This window comes from Triticum aestivum, chromosome 5A, assembly GCF_018294505.1.
Source record: "Triticum aestivum cultivar Chinese Spring chromosome 5A, IWGSC CS RefSeq v2.1, whole genome shotgun sequence".
Classification (NCBI taxonomy): domain Eukaryota; kingdom Viridiplantae; phylum Streptophyta; class Magnoliopsida; order Poales; family Poaceae; genus Triticum; species Triticum aestivum.
In genome coordinates this window covers 696,680,696-696,702,057 of record NC_057806.1, presented here as the reverse complement: position 1 = coordinate 696,702,057, position 21,362 = coordinate 696,680,696, and the positions used below count along the sequence as shown (strand labels likewise).

Genomic DNA, 21,362 nt, shown 5'->3' with positions numbered 1-21,362 from the left:
AGGCGCTTGCAATGAGAATGAGTATGGGGTCACCCGACTAGGGAATATATACACAGTGTATAGAACCAATCAGAGCGCCATGCTGCCTTGGATTGGATACTTGGACCCCAGAGGAATGAAAGAGTGGTTGAGTTGTTCTAAATTTGTTCCGGAAGTTAGGCACCAGCGGTCAGGTCTGTTGAGATTGAAAAGGACATGAGGCGGAAAAAATATGTGCTTCTTAAATGGCGGCTAAGAAATCTAATACCTCACGTCTCGTCCTATGCTAGACCAGATCAACAACATGGTCATTCACTCGTACATCCAAAGTTCTAGAGCCCTTGCCCTTGCCTTTCTTCTTGCTATTGCCTTTCAACAACATGGCCTTTCTTCTTGCTCTTGCCTTCCATGCAAAAGCTACAGATCTGCAAAGAAGTCCGGCGCGAATCCGTTCAATCTCTTGCCCTTGCCTTTCTTCTTGCTCCTCGACCCTGTCCAACAGGACCGCACAAGCAAGGGTAACCATGAGAAACTCTGATGATGCGGTAGTAGCAACAGAGGCATCGGTTGCTTTGATACAAGGCAGGCAGTATGTAGTAGTGTGCTAGTACAAGTACCATGCAACATGTTGAATATCTATTTTGCGGGCGTGCATGTTGCATTACTTGTGCCGGTCGACAAAAAATTTGAAATTTGGTACTCCTATTTTTGAATTCGTATAAACTAGCACAAATGCTCGTGCGTTGCTACAGGAGAAAACATTGGTTCCAATGAACAACGGTTGGCCTATTTGAGAAACTGTGTCGTGGTACAATGGACGCTCATGAGAAAAAATGGATCATTTGAGGATTGTGCATGAGCTCATGACACGGGGCCGGTATTATTCGGAGTAAATTTATGTTTATGAACCAGAAAAATTAGCAATATCAATAATCTTAAGTAATTGCAGGAGCAAGCAAACCAACCTAGAATAACAATTGCAGCAGCAATAAGCAATTCCAAACATCATTTTGGTCCATTTAGCAGAAGATGAGAGCGCTGCGGGTGGAGAGGGATGGGCGTGCTGAGGAATTCGATCGGGTGCACTTTGGAGCATATTCTTTGATTGTTTAATAACTGCTACTTCTAAATGATGCATCATTATAACCTTTACAAAATTATTACATGTCAACACTAAGGTGATGGACGAAAGGTTTATACACGTGCACTTTGTGAACTTCCACTCCTTTCCGCAGACTGGTAAATTCACGTGTAGTCAATGGGCAGTGTTTATCCCAATCACTGCAAATAACCACCATCCGTCCCAAACCAAAGGAATATTCTAAATCCGAAAGCACCGGTAGTTAAGTTTTAATTTTTTTGTAGAAAGCTAAAACTCAAATTGTTGACCCTACTGGTTTACAGCCAACGAAACCTCAGATACATGTCTAAAGTTCATTAGGGCTGCCAGCCAACACACAAAAGCTCCTTTTTGGGAACATCACACATGTCATGTTCACTTGTTTAGAGCAAATGGAAGTTTTCTCCACCAAGTAAATCAACCTTGACAAAAGAATAAAGTTACCAGATGTCCTTACATAATCATTTTGCACAAACATACGCCACCTACACTGGAGAACAAAGTTGTCCAGCAACCAACAAAATGTTCAAATTACTTTATAAAGACTGACGATTTTTGTTATGATGAAACCTTCAAAATTGTGTACCAAACGTTCGGATCAAAGAAAATGTAGGATCCTCGTTCATAAAATGAAATTTTCAAAGAGGTGCCACATCTGGAGTCCGTGTGAGCCATACACGATACTATCTCTAGTAAAACCACGCTAAATATAGGTCATTTGACATATTTCAGTTTTACTTTGGGTTTTCTAGATACGACTTACTAATTCCAGGACACCGGCAGGCATGTTGTCTTAATTTGCTTTTGCAATATCAGAAAGAAAGCTGCAGATGTTCAGCTTTTTTCTAATGTGAGTTGTAATTTGGGTAACATAATATTCAGAATGACTGTACAGATGACTCTTCCATGATCTACTTTTCTGAGTAAGATATTTACATATAAAGTAGGCAATCCTTTGATGTTTAAGTACTTCTCAGGAGCTGAATATATGTCCTATGGAAATTTCTTACCAGATTTTGGAAGAATTTTCGTATCAACAGAGGCCGCTCAGCTGTCATACTCAACAATTCAATGTACAAACTACTGAAATCGACAATTTTTTTCTCGAATACGCACAAACATGCGTACCATGTATAGATAGAAGAAGTATTCCCTCCATTTTTATATACAAGGTCACTATGAAATATACGTTTTGCATTTATACAAGGCCATCAACAGTAATCGAGGCAAAATTAATGGTATTTTCTCGTACTAGCAACCTGTTTAATAGTTGCATGCATGCAATCATAATGACAGTCAGCTATTTCTCCATTCAGTTTTCTTGCATGCATGTGGGGTATTAATGACCCCATTATATGAAAAGAAAAGCTGACTTGCAAAGCAGGCATTAAATTTTACATTGGTACCTGTAATTTGATTTTGTGGCTTTGTATATAAAAATGGAGGAAGTATCTAAGATGAACAATACAAACGCCTTTCAGCAAAGTGTTAATCCAAAAGGTTAACACCCATATCCACCAAGGCAACACCGACACACAACTCGCCTTGCCCAAACTTAAGCCAAACAATGGCGAAGAGGACAGACACAGAGCACACTAAGGCGCGGGAGGGAGCTGATGCGCTCACTAGAGTGGCCGAGAGATGCTAGACTTACGGACAGATTCCTGCGGATTTTTTGTCACGGACTCACGTGTGAAGTTGTGGTTGGAGAAGATTAGGGAAGGGAGGTCCCACCAGCTGAAATTACGAGTATTGGTTGGTCAGAGAGGAGTCCGTAGAACCATTCAGTATCAGATTTTCGTAAGTTTAGGATTTTCGAGAGTGGCCTGCTAAAGCTGACGGGGGAGGCGCGGTCGCGGGGAAGGCTGCAGCAGCGAGGACCAAGGAAGGGATGCAGAGTTCGATTCGATCACGATGGAGGCATGGAGGGTTCGCGCTGGGGTGCGGAGAGTGGGGATCGGGATGCGGGGTAGCTAGCTTAGGATTGTGGTCATGGGGATCGAGTGCTGGCTGGGCCTTACGTGGGCTAATATATCTTTTTTTACGGGAAAATATACCTGGCTTAGGTTGTGCTGGTGTTGCTTGTTCGACGCTTCGACCCTGCTACTAGACTGGAGAGGGAGAGATACCAACTACAAGATGTATATGTTAGCACAGATTCGGTGCTGCTACTAGACTGGAGAGAGAGAGATACCAACTAGAAGTTGTATCAGCACAGATCTGGTGCTGCTGTATATGTTAGCATTTAATTCATGTTTAATATTTATTAATGTCTATCATACTTTAAGAAAACCGAGAAAATATATCTGTGTTCTTCTAGAATTTAAATAAGTATATATGAAAACTATATCTTAAAGTATTCGTTGTAGTAACATGTGTGTTACCGTCAATTGCTAGAATTAATATTCACATCCTTAGTAAGTGCTTTTTGTAGTCATGATCAAGGTTTTGGATTTCGAACGGACGAATTTTCTCGTGGGGGGGGGGGGGGGGGGGGGTGGCGAGATACTCGGTTACCATAGTTACCGAGAAATACCGAACATATTTCGGACGAAATATAAAACTGAATGTTGAATTCAAATTCTTTTAAGCTAGATATAGATAGGACTTGAACCCATGTTGAGCACAAAGTTGATAGCATCGCAGCGGAACATTGTTCCCGCGCTGAGCGACGAGGTCACGAGTTTGATTCGTGCCGGTACTACTGTAGTATATACTTTGTAGTTTCTTTTTTATCACATACATATTCTGAAAAATAAACAAAAAAAGTTGCGCAAAAGAGGGAACCCAAACAGCGTCCTCACAACGAGGGAAATAGGTGGCAACCACCACGCCACAGCAACGTTTGGTTATATTATAGAGATATCATGCTATTGTAGTATACTTTGCACGTAAAAATTCAAAATTTTCGGAATTTTTTGCTCGGGGTATGTGTTTTCCGTGGGGCAACGAGAATCTTGGTAACCGTCCGGTATCTGTTTTTCTCGTGCGGTACCCAAAACCATGGTCATGATGGTCACTTTACTTTGTAAATATTTATCGGGTTCAAAGACATTAAGTAATTTTATACTTCGAAAGAAAGAAAAAATTCCAAGGAAACCAAAGTAGTTTGTTAACATTCAAATCCAATAATAAAATTTTGATCAATTTTCATATGGTTTTTTCTATTTTGGATTTTGTATCAGGTGAAAATTGTATAGCTTTGTTCCACGTTCATATCTAATTTTTTTTATTTTTATCTTTTGATGATTAACGTTGCATGGTTGCCCAACAGTTCCACATCAAAGTGAAGATGGCAGAAGTGGTGAAATGAGAGCTGCAACTCAGTAGCTTTGTTCCACATACATATCTAAATTGTTTTATTTTTTATCTTTTGATGATTAGCGTTGCATTTTGATTGTTGCATGGTTGTCCAACACTCTCACGGCAAAGTGAAGATGGAGAAGTGGCGAAATGAGAGCTACAACTCAATAGTGCAGCATCACAGGTAAACTCTTAAATACCATATGAAATCTTGATTTTTTGGTCTTTGTTGCAATACATGCATATGCTATATATTTTGGTTAAATCTGATTATACAACTATTTATTTTCTCCCGTTGCAACGCATGGGCATATGTGTTAGTAATATCTAAATAGTTCATCCCCACTATCATATTTTTCTTGACATGCAGTCTATCCACCTCATCACTGTGCCACATCAGCTTTTTCAAATTATTTTTCTTTTCCTACTTTCCAAGCCTCTTCTCCCGATTTGATTGGGCTGTAGTCTTTTTTGGTCGATCTAAGCCAGCAAGCTCACCGAACTATGAGCCTACATACAGTCACATCCATTCATTATCTTTCCTACCACTGTTCTGTTCTGTTCCAATTCCTCAACGCCTTGTCCACTATTGCTCAACCATAACTGCACAAGAAACTGAAGATGGAATTGTAGCAGTCCACGATCGTGACTCCTTTGACATGCCTCCACTTTGCTTTGCCACACTTGCGCACTCCTGATCAAATCCCCATCTCACAGCTCAAAAAAAAAAAAAATCCCCATCTCAGATTCCTCTTGGCCTCTAGCCTTGCCGCTGCTGCAAGTTTTACGACTTGGTATTGCCATCAAAGGGGAAACCACCAGTTAGGCGCCTGGTGCTGCCATCTATTACCCTTACTTTCTTCTACTAAGGATGTTCCTCTTCCTCTTTTTTGGGTGCATGTTTATGTGTGGAGTATATAAGATTTTGTAGGTGACCAGTTCACAACATCTACACATCTAATCTGAAAAATGGGAATGAAATTTTCTGAACTGATTTTCTACATGCTGCTATGGAGCATCTCATACAGGTCTTCAGCTTTCTACTGTGCCAAAATTACTGCCCTTTACCTTTACATGTTTTAATTTTGCTTTCTGCTGATACTTGAACAAGAGGAGATAGCTTCCCACTATGTGTCTTTTCTGAAGCACCTACACGGATAGTTAGGAGAGCAAGAACAGCTAATTTCCCACTGCATCTTTTCTGAAGCTCCTACACGGGTTGGCAATAGAAAAAATCATTAGATATTTCTGCAAATATCTAACTAGCAATTTTGCATTTTTGTTTCATGCAGCTGCAGAGGAAGAGATTTCGTATCTAAGTCTATTACCATTCAATGAATTAGATAACTTACTACTAAAGATGGGAATCAATCTTTGAATCCCCAGCAGTGGGATGGCTCTCCCTCCTCCTCTCCTCCCCTCCGGCCCCTCAGCCCCCCCCCCCCCCCCCCCCAACACCACCAAATCCGGCCGCCGTCCTCCCACCACACGAACTCCCTACTGCGGCCACCTTCCATAACCCCATCTCGTGGCACGACTCCCCCACTTCCAGGGCCTTGCGGGTGGCCCTTGGAGTCGGTGACGCCATGGGAGACGACTTCCAAGAGCAGGTATGGCGCTGCCTCTCCAAGCATATCAACCCGCGCCGCCACGACCCACCATGCTTCCCCTCGGTGCAAGTCCACCATTCCTCACTCAACCTCGACGAGGAGCTGGTTGCCATTCTCATGCAAGCTTGTCTTGGCGGCAACGCTCCTGCATTCCAGGTGACTCGCCTCCAAGCTGATCTCTTCCACTCCCCCCCCCCCCCCCCCCCCGCGGCTCCCGTGTCGTCCCCAGCGGGCGACCCGGGGGCGAGTAGGGCTTCCCCCCGACGCCGCCACCCCTCCTACATCTCCTCCCGTCGCCGCCACCTGAGGGACGCCTGGCAATCCCCGGCGGCTGCCGATGAAGGTGGCGGCGAGGCCTCTCGTCGCTTCGTTCCCGCGTGAAGGACCCCGGTCACCGGGGCGGCGGCCCCGGACGGCGAGGCGGCGCAGCCTCTGCGACAGGCGGCGTGCGCAGGATGTGACGGCCGGCGTCCTCAGCTGCTCGGGCGGCGCGGATCCGGCGGGTGGTGGTCGTGGCGCGGTCTTCTTCCGCTCCAGATCTGAAGGTCGAGCTGTCCGTCCTCCTCTGCTCACTCCTCCCCTCCGGTTGTGTCCGATCTGCAGCTTTTGCTGCCAGTTCCGGTGCTGGCGGGGTGCCGGTGGCATATCTCGAGTCCGGGGGAAACCCTTGGTCGGATCTCTGACCACGGCGGTGAGGGCGCGTGTGCGCATCGCCTTTTCTCCTTCGAGGCACCGATGAGGTCTCCTGTATCCATCCCCATCCCAGATCCCGGGTGAAAGCCCAAAACTTTTCTCGGGTTGGGCGGTGGCGGCGTCCTGCACGTCGTTCCCTCCTTGGAGGCGCCGCCTTGGGTTTGTCTGGTTCTCCGGGTGAGTGGTGCCGAGGTAGGAGAGCGCTCATCGGCTGCGAGTCCAAGCAGAGGCTTCCCAAGCTCCTTGGGTCTTTGCAGCTTGTTTCTTCAACAATCCTCCCAGTGGTTTTCCTTCTGCTCTCGGTGGCCCCGGGCAGATGGCAGTGCAGCTACTGGTGTGCCTTCGGCATGGTGAGGACTGTGAGCTATGCCTGCTCTGGGTTTCGACCGGCACCTGTTCTTGCTCTCGGGTGAGCGCCCAACGACCCGACGGTGCGGCGCCCTCGAGCCTAGGCGAGAGGATTGGGATCTCCTTCGGCGTTGGAAGACAGGTTTCGTGATCCCAATCCCACGATCCGGCTGCGCGCAGCTTCTTGCAGGCCTTTGGCTGATCCTTGACGCTACTCTGCTCCCTTACTCGTGGTGCCGATGTGCAGTGGGCTTCGACATTACTTGCAGGTCTTTCATGTGTATTTCTATGTGTGCAGTAGTATGCGTTGCGTTGTAAACTGCTCTGTCCGCTCCCTTGTATCTTTCGGTCACTCTTGCTTGGTGGCCTTGTGTAATCCTGGCCGGTTGATGGCTTTGTTAATTCAAACTCGGGCTCTCCTTGAGCCTTCTTTCTAGAAAAAGTTGATCTCTTCCGCATCTCTGTCTCGGACACGCACATAGTTCGCGCTCTCCTCGCCGAACCCATGCTCGTTGCTTCCACCCACACTATCCAGTTTCTGCCATTTCTGCCACCGCAGCCGCAACACTCTCATCCACCATCCACTAAACACAAAGCAAACCTGAACATCGGAGACCGCCTTGGCCATGCGGATGCCTTTTTGCGTTCTCAGCTCGGGTTCGCTCTCACGCCCGGCGTCGACTTTTCACGCAAAATTTTCGAGCTCTTCTCCTCCAACATCTTCATCTCTCCCCAACCCTCCGCCCCCTCCACCAGAATTATCTTCTTCGTCCACAAGGCTGACTTTATGGTTGATGAACCGCTTGTCGTAATGCTGCTCTCGTTCCGTTTTGGTGGCCCTCCACGAGCCATTTCCATCATGCGCCTTTCAAACGCTGCATTCGCAACGTCGGTCTCTTCTTCCCACGTCGCTACGCTCATGGCCGCCTGCTCGCCGAGCATTGCCCCTCGTATGTTCGCCACCATCACCGTCGCGCCGCTTGCATCGCCTGTCTTGCCCTCTGCTCCGGTGGCCTCGCCGCCCCTGCTTGCGGATGCGCCTCCTCCGCTCGCGGTCGATCCGTCCCCAGGCTCTCCACCGTGCATGTCCTCCATGCATGGGGGGCCCGCCATCGCCAATGGTCATCTGCCACTTGTGACTCCTGTGTCTACACCAACACTCAGCCACTCGCGATTGCATGCAAAGGTACGACGGTTCCATCCTGGGATCTCGTTTAATAAGCTGATTTTCTCTAAGTACCACTGCCTTGTCACCACATCCACTTCATGCCTCTCGCATAAACCAACCACACCTATTTGGATTGTCTTCTGTTCTGAGTCGGTATGCGCTAATGAAACACTGATTAATAATGCCTTAGACCACCAGTTCTCCTTTCAACGTGTTTTCCACGCTCGCACGATTGCACCAAACTTGTTCCTTGTGCATGTGTTCTCAGATAAGGTCAGAGATGAAGTTCTCCGTTGCGCGCCACTAGAGTTTTCAAATTTCAAACTTCTGCTCTTTGACTCGTTTGACCAAACATCACAAACAGTGCAATCGGTACCCCTACCTATTGTTTTCGAACCAGACTCCATTGACCCGTCCTCAACCGTCCTGCCTACCCACTCCACGTCCTTGCTTGGACCGCATCCGTCAACTAAAATAAACGATCAAGATCTACACCATCTGACCCCAGGGATTCACCACACTGTTCTAGGCCAGGATTCCCCTGCATCGACCTCGGTTGACCACAATCCACTCGATGGCCTGGGACACGTGGACCGCTCGACCAGCTTCGCCTCTCACGTCACGCCTCCTCGCAACCTTTCAAAGGAAAGAAAACAAGACCTGGGTGTGGACTGCGCCATCCCTCCCCCCTGGCCTATCTATTTCTTTAAACCCTAAGATGATAGACCACCCGCTACCATGCTCGCTATCTATCGCTGACTGCTCGGTCCCACTACCGTCGCTGCAGCCGCCCCCCGGTCGGCCCTCGGGTCTGCTCGATCTTGCCAACGCCCTTGCAGACCCAAACCCCCCCCCCTCGCCGGTGACCTGCGGGACCCAACCCCCCCCCCCAATCGGCTCGCTCACACCGCACACACAATCCAACACATGCATGCACACGCATGCATCCATCATCACGTCTACTCCACCACCTGCCTCCCCTACCTTCGTCAGCCTATACAACGCCCCGTTCCCTCAGCTTCGTCCCGAGATCGCCATAGACCAGTGCCTCGCTCCTGCCATCGCTGCCACCCCTGCGTGCTCTTCGGTCTCCACGCTGCTGCAGACCCCGCGCTCCTACCGGGAGGTTTTGCTGAGCTCCCCATCTCAGGACGCTGCAATCGACCCCTCCCACCCTCCGGCCTCCCCCGCCTATAAATCAGCCCCTCCCCCGATGGCCAGCCTCAAACACATCCACCACCGATACTCTCGAAAACAAAAACCTAGATGCTTTCGGTGCCTCGCCAGTGACCACAGCATCTCCGACTGCCGTGATCCCGTCCGCTGCTCTCGCTGCTGGTGCTCCGGCCACCGGAGTTTCAGGTGCAAAGCTTAAATGCTTCAAACAGGATAGATTCTTTTCCTGAATGGTCATCAACTAGGACTAGCAGTCTTCCGGGTTGCAATGCAGTTACGTCTGTATCTCTCAGTGGCAACAGTGTGGAAAAGTTTAGTGTTCTCGTCGCCAAATTTAATCCCATGGGTAGTGCATCTTTTCTTCCAATATTCTATCTGATAATGTTGAAGTCTGATGAGATGATGTTTTAGAATAGTCCGGAATTTACCTTCAGATATGGTTAGGATTCGTCGGTCTTCGGTGGAATCTAGTTCTATAATTGCTTTGTTCATGTTGTCAATGGCCACTTTTTATCGGGATATTTTCTTGCTCCAGTGACTTAATGCTTGACGTACATCTTTGAATTTCTGACAGATTATGGATGCTGCATTATTATTTTTACCATGTTTGATTGGCTCGTTCCAAGCTTGATCCACCACTTCCATGAATCCTGGATGGGCGATCAAGTATGTTTCAAATCTGAATATTTTTCTTTTAGGTATCTTGGTCTGAATGAATCAAGCAAGGTATGTGATTAGATACTGGACGTTCAAGGGGGTTTACCATGTGTTGGGGAAGGAGGTGGTCCAATTAAGCTTTGTACAGAACCAGTCAAGTTGCTTGAGGAGAGGGTTTTGCTGCATGTTGGACCATGTATAAGCCCGTCCCTTGATAGGTAGCTCAGTGAGTTCTTGTTCTCTTATAAAACCGTTAAAAGTGAACAAATCATGTATGTATCGTCCAGGTAAGTTATGGTTTTTAGGCGCTCGAATATAATTGAAATCTCTGAGAAGCAACCAATCTCCAGAAGAGGGAATGTCAAGGTCAAATAACCACTTAGTAAAATTATCCCGTTGTTCCCCTTGACATGGGCCACAAATATTCACCAATGTGCATCGATGAGCATCTTGGGTGGAGATAAATTCAATACCTAAAGCGAATTGTTCTTCAATAATCACCATACGAGTTAAGATATTGCTATTCTAGATCATCACAATGCCCCTCCATATGCCTATAGATGGGATGAAAGCGTATTTGTCGAAGCGTTTAGGTCATAATAACTTAAGAGTGGAGGCATTAAATGTTGTCATTTTCATTTCTTGCAAGCAAATAATAGAGAATCCACTAGCACGGATTGCATTTGACAACCCTAATTGTTTTTAGAGGAGTTAAGTCAACGAATATTCCAGCATAAGACATTCTAGTTTTGAAAAAGTACCATTTAACTGAAATAAAGAAAAGTTCAACTCTTAAGCCGAGGTAGAGGGGCACGTCTTGTCATCCATGAGTGATGCAATGGAGAGCTCCTCCTCTGGAATGACACAGAGTTGTGTGCCAATAGCTTGCATGGTGGTGATGGCAGCGGGTGGAGGAACGGGATCAGTTTGCCCCTGCATATCCAAAGCAACAGTACAAGTGTTTGTAGAAGCAGAGGGTGTCACCCGGGGCTTCACTTTGGACTTGCTGGGACGAGCTTCAGAGAGGGAACTGACGCGAAAGCCATCATATTTGTTGGAGCAGTTACTACGCCAAAGGCTGGCAGTGTCAACTGGGACCTGCATCTTCCCCTTGCGCTTCCTAGAAGCAGAACATTCAGAGATAAAAGGCTCCGAAACTACGGCAAACATGTGTTGCGACATACCTTCACGAATACCAGTATCTCGAGTCACAAGAGCAGTCAGAGATGACTCAGTTATTGTGAATATGGTTAGTTCATAATCTTTGTTGAAAAATTGGATGCTGGCTTTACATATTTGCAACAACAAGATCAAACAGAGCTTGTAAAAGTTTCTCTTTATCACTTTCAGTTTGTCAACTAAATTGCGTGAGGACAAGCAATGGGTTAAGCTTTGGGTGCTGATACGTCTCCATCGTATCTACTTTTCCAAACTCTTTTGTCCTTGTTTTGGACTCTAATTTGCATGATTTGAACGGAACTAATCTGGAGTGATGCTGTTTTCAGTAGAATTGCCTTGGTGTTATTTTTGTTCAGAAATAAAAGTTCTTAGAATGACATAAAACTTCACGGAGAATATTTTTGGAATATATAAAAAATATTGGCGAAAGAATCAAAAGAAGGGGACCCACCGGCTGTCCACAAGGGTGGAGCCCCCCCCCCCACTAGGGCGCGCCCCCTACCTTGTGGGTCCCATGAAGCTCCATCGACCTCAACTCCAACTCTATATATTCATGTTTAGGGAGAAAAAAATCAGAGAGAAGGATTCATCGCGTTTTATGATACGGAGCCGCCGTCACCCCATGTTCTTCATCGGGAGGCCAGATCTGGAGTCCGTTTAGGGCTCCAGAGAGGGGAAATCATCGCCATCATCATCACAAACCTTCCTCCATCACCAATTTCATGATACTCGCCGCCGTGCGTGAGTAATCCCATCGTAGGCTTGCTGGACGGTGATGGGTTGGATGAGATTTACCATGTAATCGGGTCGATTTTGTTAGGGTTTGATCCCTAGTATCCACTATGTTCTAAGATTGATGTTGCTATGACTTTGTTATGCTTAATGCTTGTCACTAGGGCCCGAGTACCATGATTTCAGATCTGAACCTATTTTGTTTTCATGAATATATTTGTGTTCTTGATCCTATCTTGCAAGTTATAGTCACCTACTACGTGTTACGATCCGGCAACCCCGGAGTGACAATAGTCGGGACACTTCCCGGTGATGACCGTAGTTTGAGGAGATCATGTATTCACTACATGCTAATGCTTTGTCCGGTTCTCTATTAAAATGAGGCCTTAATATACCTTAGTTTCCAATAGGACCCCGCTACCACGGGAGGGTAGGACAAAAGATGTCATGCAAGTTCTTTTCTATAAGCACGTATGATTATATTCGGAATACATGCCTACATTATATTGATGAATTGGAACTAGTTATGTGTCACCCTATGTTATAACTGTTGCATGATGAATGTCATCCGACATAATTATTCATCATTGATCTATTGCCTACGAGCTCGTTTCATATTGATCTTTACTAAGTTACTTCTCCATTGCCACTGTTACGATTGCTACAAAACTACTACTGTTACTTTTGCCATCATTACCGTTACTTCCATACTACTTTGCTACTAAATACTTTGCTGCAGATATTAAGTCTTTCAGATGTGGTTCAATTGACAACTCAACTGCTAATACTTGAGAATATTCTTTGGCTTCCCTTGTGTCGAATCAATAAATTTGGGTTGAATACTCTACCCTTGAAAATTGTTGCGATCCCCTATACTTGTGGGTTATCATCCAACGACCGTGCACATGGCATGGCTGAATGGACATCAACATGGTGGACCTTCTCGAGCGTGTCGCCATCATTGATGTCGAAGGCGATGGCGCTACAACATCGGCTCGCTTCGAAAAGGAGGCGTAGAAGTGCATGTCGACATGATCGATCAATCTGGGAGGCTAGCTCTAGGTTCGTGCAAATTTCCTGTCAAATCTCCCCTGGAAATATGGATCACATCCGAGCAGAGAGGAGAAGAAAACGTAATGGCTTCATACTACTGATATTTTCTAGTAGTACTCTCTCCGTTTCTTTTTAATCTGCATATAAGATTTGGTCAAAGTCAAATTTTGTAAAGTTTGACCAACTTTGTTGGAAAAAATATCAATATCTACAATACCAAAGCTATATGGTATGAAAATTAATTTCATGATGCATCTAACAATATTGATTTCATATTGTGAATCTTGGTATTTTTTTCTATGAACTTCGTCAAAGTTGACAAAGTTTGACTTTGACCAGATCTTATATGTAGACTAAAACAAAACGAATGGAGTATTAGTTAGTCCATTGAATGACTGGAAATGAACGGCTCATATTGTTTAGATGCACTGTAAAAGAACTCCGGATAATATTACACATTAGAATTACAAACGTAGTACATATTACAAGCATAATTACAATCCTGGCGGTGACAGAGCGCATCCAGTGTAGAATAGAAATGAGCAGTTATTTATATGAAGACATTAGTGTCACAAGGACAAGACAGGACCAATGGTTTTCTAGCACCCCTTAAGGTTTTCGAGGCTCATGTCATGTACATGGCTTTCCCCGGCTCCGTATTTACGATGTGTAAAGCACATAGGTTCTTTCGGCTGCGCGAGCTCAATGCCTTTGTTATCCAGGCTTGCTACCACCCAAGACATGAGAGGGCGAGCGTCCGGGTCATCCTGCACCGACAAGAGTCCAACATGGATGCATCGTAGAGCTTCAGCGAGAGAGCAATCCTCGATGATAGATGACTCGATTAGATCCATCAATTTCCCATCCTTCCTTAAGCTCCACGCCTGCATCAAACCAATCATGTCATTAATTAAGTCCACGACATAGTACCACCTTCATATCAGTTGAACAAATTCTAATCACTGAATAAAGTTTTTTTAGAAAAGGAGGATAACCCGCAGCCTCTGTATCGAAAGATGCACACAACCATAATCACTAGATAAAGTAAAATACACTCACATAATTTATAAGGTTATGAGTGCATGCACATGAGCTCTTTGGGGTTGTGGTGCCGGTCTTCATGCCACTCACAATCTCTAGAATTAATACCCCAAAGCTGTAAACATCGGATTTGACGGAGATTATGCCTTCCATTGCGTATTCAGGCGACATGTATCCGCTGGTTTGACAATTAACCATGGTAAATTGAAACTTATCATCCAATTGAAGCACAAAAGTTAAGAGATCCCATAAATGAAATTCCACACTACTCACAATGTTCCAACAACTTGATTGGTACGTTGTTCGTGTTCGTTCACACCAAAGACCCTAGCTGTACCAAAATCAGATATTTTCGGGTTCATCTCAGCATCCAACAATATGTTGCCTGCTTTGAGATCACTATGAATCATAACCAATCTGGAATCTTGGTGGAGATAAAGAAGTCCCCTAGCTACTCCAATGATTATCTTAAATCTTGTTGGCCAATTGAGTAGTGATTTTCTTGTATCATCTATCAGGGATAAAGTTAGACGAATCATCTTGTCGGTGATGTTTGACCGAAAATAGAGATTTTGCAACAGGTGAGTAGAGAATGTACTGAAAATGAAGTAATCCAAACTTCGGTTAGGTAGGTATTCATAAATCAAAAGCTTTTCGTCTTCATAAATACTGCAGCCCATAAGTTTGACCAAGTTTCTATGCTGCAACCTAGAAGTCAGAGCTATTTCATTTTTGAACTCCACAGCCCCTTGGACAGAACCAACACGAAGCCTTTTCACAGCAATTTCCTTACCATCTTCGAACGTTCCCTGAAACATGAGGTATTATTGAGTCAAGAAAGTTAGATCTTCTAATATTAATTATCTAACTGTTTCCCTTGCAAAAAAAGATCTAACTATCAGTAAAAATATTTCTTACCTTATAAACGTTGCCAAACCCTCCTTTGCCAAGAATGTTGGATTCAGAGAAATTATTTGTCGCAGCAACAAGTGCCATGAAGTTCAAAATGGGAAACTCTGTGTAACTATCAGCAACCTCATTATAATTTTCTGTATCTCGTCGCATCATCCTTTCCCAGACAACCATGCTTCCTTGATTGCCTGTCAGGACTGTGTGCACCATCTCTTCAGTTTCTTGGGACTGGAGATAAGATTAAATTATAACTAAAGAAAAAGTTTCATACCTCTAGAGCCATAGATCCAAATAGGCACCACGCATATGAGTATCAGAAAACTTGAAACAACTGGTAATACAATTTCTAGGATTTTGATCTTTCTCATGTTGCCTGCACAACAAATAATATAACGAGAATCACCAAAGTTTGTTAGTGCTAATCACCACATTCATAGTGGACTCCTTTCTGGAATTTCACTCTTTAGAGGAAAAGAATATATATATATATATATATATATATATATATATATATATATATATATATATATATATATATATATATATATAGTTTCCTACAAGCAGTGGTAGTTACCACCACTTGCGTTTTGTATGTTGTATGTAGTATCTGTCGGAACCGAGAGTATGTACGTGTCGTATGTAGTATATAACAATAATCAGGTAGTATATATACTAATTTTTAGGTAGTATGTATCACTTTTTGAGTATGCTTATTTTTACGTACAAATATGTACGTATTTTACAAATATAACAAAAACTATAGGCTTATATGCAATTTTTTCATGTAACTTGCTTTGAAATATCTTAGATATAGTATATCAACATATTTAAAATAATAAAATAGTATATATAATACCACATGGTAGTATATGAGACATGTGGGGTAACTACCACCGGGTGGTAGGATGGATTTTCCCTATATATATGTATATATATATATATGTATATATGTATATATATGTATATATATGTATTCTAAGGCCTTGTTTGGTTCAGCTTTTATCGACGGATCGCAGCGGAATCTGAACCAAAGGGCGAACCCAGCAAAATCCGATTCCAGAAATCCACTCCCAAAATCTGAACCAAAAGCGAAAGTAGCCCAGAACGTGCTTTCCAAAATCTAAGGGCATCTCCAGCCGCGCCCCCAGGAAGGCTTCCCCAGGCGATTTTTTCGCGTCGGCGCCAAAAAACGGCCCAGCCGCGCCACCAGGAGCCCGATTTTCGCCGGCCTAGGCCGAAAACAGCGCCGGCGGACCCAGGCCGAACCCGGCGCGCTGGGGGGCGCCCGGGGCCGCCGGGGCGAGCTGTTTTGGCGCAAAAAAGCCGCGGGCCAGCCGCGTCAGCGACACGGCGCCTCGTCTTCCCCCAACGGCCTCGGTTCCCGCGGGGAATCAATGGCAAGGCTGCCGCCGGTCAGCCTTGCCATTGATTCCTCACGGGCGGCGCGTCACGGGACGGCGCGCCGACGCCTCCCCTTCCTCGCACGCATACACACGGGTGCGGCGCGGCTATATAGCCGGTGGCCTGCACTCGCATGTGCCCACACCAACCCCGCCCCTCGCCGCCGCCCAGCCCCTCCCTCTCCCTACCTCTCCCGAGCGCCGCCGCCCAGCCCCTCCCTCTATCTCTCTACCTCTCTCGAGCCCGTCGCCATGGCGGAACGCTTCCCCGGAGATGAGGCGGTGGCCAACGGCTTCGGCCGCAGTTCGCTCCGCGAACAGGAGTCCTGGGTCCTGTTCCAGGCGAAAATCCCGGCACCGCCGGACATGCGCGCCAGACCGACGGGGTGGAGACTCAGCGCCGGGGGAGTGCCCATTCCCCCTTTGCCCGACGCCATGGCGAAGCCGAAGTACTTCGCCGAGGAAGTCGAGGTCGTCCGCGCCTCCCTCACCGATGCCCAACTCTCCCTCCCCCAGTACGCCGCCGACAACCACGCGGGTTGGGTGGCGTATTTCGAGCGCCGCCAGTAGCAGCGCTTGGCGTCCACTAACGGCGCGCCGGTGGACGGCGGCCGGCAGAACAACGAGGGGCGCCACCTGTGGTGGGGCGTCCCCGGCCGCACACTTGAGGGCGTGCTGACGTACCTCGAGGGCGGCAACGACCCGCTGTTGGCGTACCCGGCGAGGGCGGCCGCCCCGGCGCAGCACCGACGCGCCGGGCCATGGGCGCCTAGGAGGTTCGGGTCCTCCTCCTCTTCTTCCTCCTCCCGATCTTCATCGCACTCCTCCGGCACTCCAGCCCTGCTCGGCGTCAAAGCCGAGCCCGCGGCGGAGACGCCGCTCGGCCGGCGCACTCGCAGCGCCGGCATCGTCATCAACGAGGGCGGCCGGCGCGCCTACTCGTCGGCTCCTCCTCCGCACTTCGTCAAGCCAAAAATGGAGCCGGAGCTCGCGCCGGTGAAGACGGAGCCGGGGCTCGCGCCGGTGAAGAAGGAGCCGGCCGCGCCGGTGACAACGGAGCTCGACGACGACGGCGCGGCCCTGGAATGGGCGCGCAGGGACTCCATAGCGATGGAGAAGGAGCGCCTGGAGAAGGCGAAGGAGCGCCAGTGCGCCGCCCTGCTTCGCTTTGTGGAGCGTCGACGCGGCCGCGACGAAGGCGGAGTCGTCGTCATCTACGACAGCGACGAAGACGACGACGATGCGCCGCCACCAGTCCGCCATGGCGACGCCGGGCAGGGGTCCAGCAGGGGCGCCCGTGTCAAGGAGGAGAAGGCCGACGACGACGATGGCGGCGACGGCGGCGACTTCAGCCAGTTTTTCCTTTAGATTAGTTTATGTATATGTGCTATGTAATGAAAATCCGCGAACTTCGTCGAAATGTGCCGAAATTTATCGTGTTTGGCCGAAATTTATCATGTTTGGCCGAAATTTATCGTGTTTAAGCCGAACTTCGCCGAACTTCTTTTATTTTCAAACGTGCCTGGGGGCGGCCCTGGGGCCGGCGGCTGGGGACCAACTCGCCCCCAGGCCCAATTTTTGCGCCGGCTCACCCCCAGGCGGCGATTTTAGGCGCCCCCTGGGGGGCCAACGGCTGGAGATGCCCTAATTCCGCTATGGGCCAAAATCTGAAAAAGCTGTATCAGCTGGTTTGCCAAATGACCTACATATTTTTCACATCAGATTTTCCACAGCAGATTTTTCACAGCTGCTTTTAGAAATCCATGGCCGAACCAAACAGGGCCTAAGCGTGAGTATAGAATAGCTTATTCTACACCCCCTAGTAATGGTACATATAAAATCTAGTAAAACGGTGTACACAATGTAGTAATTCGGAAAATATTTTTTTATCTCCCAAGTTTGTAATTTACAACATTTTTACGAAAATGTCTATATTTTACATAGTGTGTTACTATATTTTGTGTTACTAGATATATCATAAGCAATCAGAGAAAGAGAACAAGGAATTAATCATGCATACCTTGTAATCTTTTAGTCCGAACATAGAGGTTCTCCCCTCCTTGAGTGTGGTTCTCCATGTCGATCAAATCTCCCATCCATACCAGGCATCTTGTGTCATCCCCATCAATATCCATGTTGCTCATCTTGGAATAAGCATATGCCACACAGGAGCAATTGCTTCTGCATTCCTCCGTGCACTCATCAAAGCTTCTGCTCGGGACATGTATGAACTTGTCAGGGACCTTCATGCCTGGAAAGACCAAGAAACCGTCTCCATGGGTGCACCTCTGCACCTCCTTCTGGCGGCATCCATGTGAGAAGCCATCGGCGATCCATCCTTCACCATCCCTCGGCTCAAAACCTTCAAGGCACTTGCAAACTGGGACAACTTCTGTATTGTCGCAGTAACCATAAAGACCACAGTAGCCGTACATATTGCACTCATGTTGAGGCTCTGCATACAGGGCTCTCCATGCAGACATGTTGCTCTCCCAGATTAGTAGATTTACCTTGCCCAAGTAGTCAATCTCCATCCTGACCAGCAGGACGAAGTAGCCAATCGGCATGATGAAGGACATGTACACCTCGTCACCGGCGTGATGTAAGGCCATATAAATGGTAGACTCGTTGAATCCACCAACATAGAGGTAATTTGTCCACACCGGGCTTCGCCGGTGTGGCCTCGAGCCATTCCAGACGAAGCACTGGAGGAGGCTGCTAGGGTCTGCGCCGTAGGAGAACTCACCGGGGGATGGGTCATGTAGGCCTTTCCAGGAGACGAGGTGCTGCAGTGGAAGCGTGTTGTGGCTGAGCCTGAGGTTCATGCCGGGTAGGAGAGTGTCGGTAGGGTGGTCGAAGCTTTGCCATAGGATGGTACTATCAGTTAATGATCTAAGGATGAAGTTGCCAGTGTTGTCCAACACTGCTTCCACCGAGATGGAGTTGATGTTGATGCTGTTGTACGTTGTCCAGAAGACACGACCATTGTTATCAGACAAGACTATGTCGGAGCTGCCGGTGACGGCAAGATTTGCAGAGGAAAGGTTAGTGGTGATCGGCGCCGCACGGTTAGAAACCCATACCACCGTGCGCTCCGGGATGTCGTTGTACCATATGCCAACATAGTGATGGTTCTTAGTGGAGTTGTACGGGGAGAAGAATCCCAGGGCAAACACCCCATCTTGAGAGACGAGGACACTGCCAGGGGAGAGCGGCTTGCCAGCGACAAGCCGATTATCGGATGAGCAAATAGGCACCGAACTGAATGGCCAAGAAAGAAGCAAAAGAATAGCGTACACAGGAAGGGGAGAATACATTGGCATTCTTGGCCTTCTGCTTGCTTGCAGGATCATGGTGGAGTACAATATCTTTGAGGCGCTTGCAATGAGAATGAGTATGGGGTCACCCGACTAGGGAATATATACACAGTGTATAGAACCAATCAGAGCGCCATGCTGCCTTGGATTGGATACTTGGACCCCAGAGGAATGAAAGAGTGGTTGAGTTGTTCTAAATTTGTTCCGGAAGTTAGGCACCAGCGGTCAGGTCTGTTGAGATTGAAAAGGACATGAGGCGGAAAAAATATGTGCTTCTTAAATGGCGGCTAAGAAATCTAATACCTCACGTCTCGTCCTATGCTAGACCAGATCAACAACATGGTCATTCACTCGTACATCCAAAGTTCTAGAGCCCTTGCCCTTGCCTTTCTTCTTGCTATTGCCTTTCAACAACATGGCCTTTCTTCTTGCTCTTGCCTTCCATGCAAAAGCTACAGATCTGCAAAGAAGTCCGGCGCGAATCCGTTCAATCTCTTGCCCTTGCCTTTCTTCTTGCTCCTCGACCCTGTCCAACAGGACCGCACAAGCAAGGGTAACCATGAGAAACTCTGATGATGCGGTAGTAGCAACAGAGGCATCGGTTGCTTTGATACAAGGCAGGCAGTATGTAGTAGTGTGCTAGTACAAGTACCATGCAACATGTTGAATATCTATTTTGCGGGCGTGCATGTTGCATTACTTGTGCCGGTCGACAAAAAATTTGAAATTTGGTACTCCTATTTTTGAATTCGTATAAACTAGCACAAATGCTCGTGCGTTGCTACAGGAGAAAACATTGGTTCCAATGAACAACGGTTGGCCTATTTGAGAAACTGTGTCGTGGTACAATGGACGCTCATGAGAAAAAATGGATCATTTGAGGATTGCGCATGAGCTCATGACACGGGGCCGGTATTATTCGGAGTAAATTTATGTTTATGAACCAGAAAAATTAGCAATATCAATAATCTTAAGTAATTGCAGGAGCAAGCAAACCAAACTAGAATAACAATTGCAGCAGCAATAAGCAATTCCAAACATCATTTTGGTCCATTTAGCAGAAGATGAGAGCGCTGCGGGTGGAGAGGGATGGGCGTGCTGAGGAATTCGATCGGGTGCACTTTGGAGCATATTCTTTGATTGTTTAATAACTGCTACTTCTAAATGATGCATCATTGTAACCTTTACAAAATTATTACATGTCAACACTAAGGTGATGGACGAAAGGTTTATACACGTGCACTTTGTGAACTTCCACTCCTTTCCGCAGACTGGTAAATTCACGTGTAGTCAATGGGCAGTGTTTATCCCAATCACTGCAAATAACCACCATCCGTCCCAAACCAAAGGAATATTCTAAATCCGAAAGCACCAGTAGTTAAGTTTTAATTTTTTTGTAGAAAGCTAAAACTCAAATTGTTGACCCTACTGGTTTACAGCCAACGAAACCTCAGATACATGTCTAAAGTTCATTAGGGCTGCCAGCCAACACACAAAAGCTCCTTTTTGGGAACATCACACATGTCATGTTCACTTGTTTAGAGCAAATGGAAGTTTTCTCCACCAAGTAAATCAACCTTGACAAAAGAATAAAGTTACCAGATCCTTACATAATCATTTTGCACAAACATACGCCACCTACACTGGAGAACAAAGTTGTCCAGCAACCAACAA

The 21,362-nt window shown here is 46.7% G+C and overlaps 1 protein-coding gene across 1 annotated transcript; it reads right to left on the bottom strand.

Annotated features, from left to right (window-relative positions):
• Positions 1–13,528: 13,528 nt before the first annotated feature.
• Positions 13,529–19,744, bottom strand: LOC123108485 (G-type lectin S-receptor-like serine/threonine-protein kinase B120). The gene is made up of 5 exons (XM_044530267.1): positions 18,392–19,744; positions 15,243–15,344; positions 14,333–14,570; positions 14,078–14,237; positions 13,529–13,902 (listed from the first exon to the last, which is right to left on the bottom strand). Exons 1-5 carry the CDS (start codon positions 19,722–19,724, stop codon positions 13,618–13,620), a joined length of 2,118 nt encoding a protein of 705 aa, XP_044386202.1. The 5' UTR covers positions 19,725–19,744; the 3' UTR covers positions 13,529–13,617.
• Between the last annotated feature and the right edge of the window lie 1,618 nt (positions 19,745–21,362).

Bases quoted from the DNA above. Each gene is read 5' to 3' on its own strand.
- LOC123108485 (XM_044530267.1), bottom strand. From the start codon at position 19,724: ATGATCCTGCAAGCAAGCAGAAGGCCAAGAATGCCAATGTATTCTCCC. The intron at 15,345-18,391 runs GTATGCATGATT...TTTGTTGTGCAG, and splicing joins TCGGACTAAAAGATTACAAG to GCAACATGAGAAAGATCAAA. The intron at 14,238-14,332 runs GTGAGTAGTGTG...TTGTCAAACCAG, and splicing joins AATCAAGTTGTTGGAACATT to CGGATACATGTCGCCTGAAT.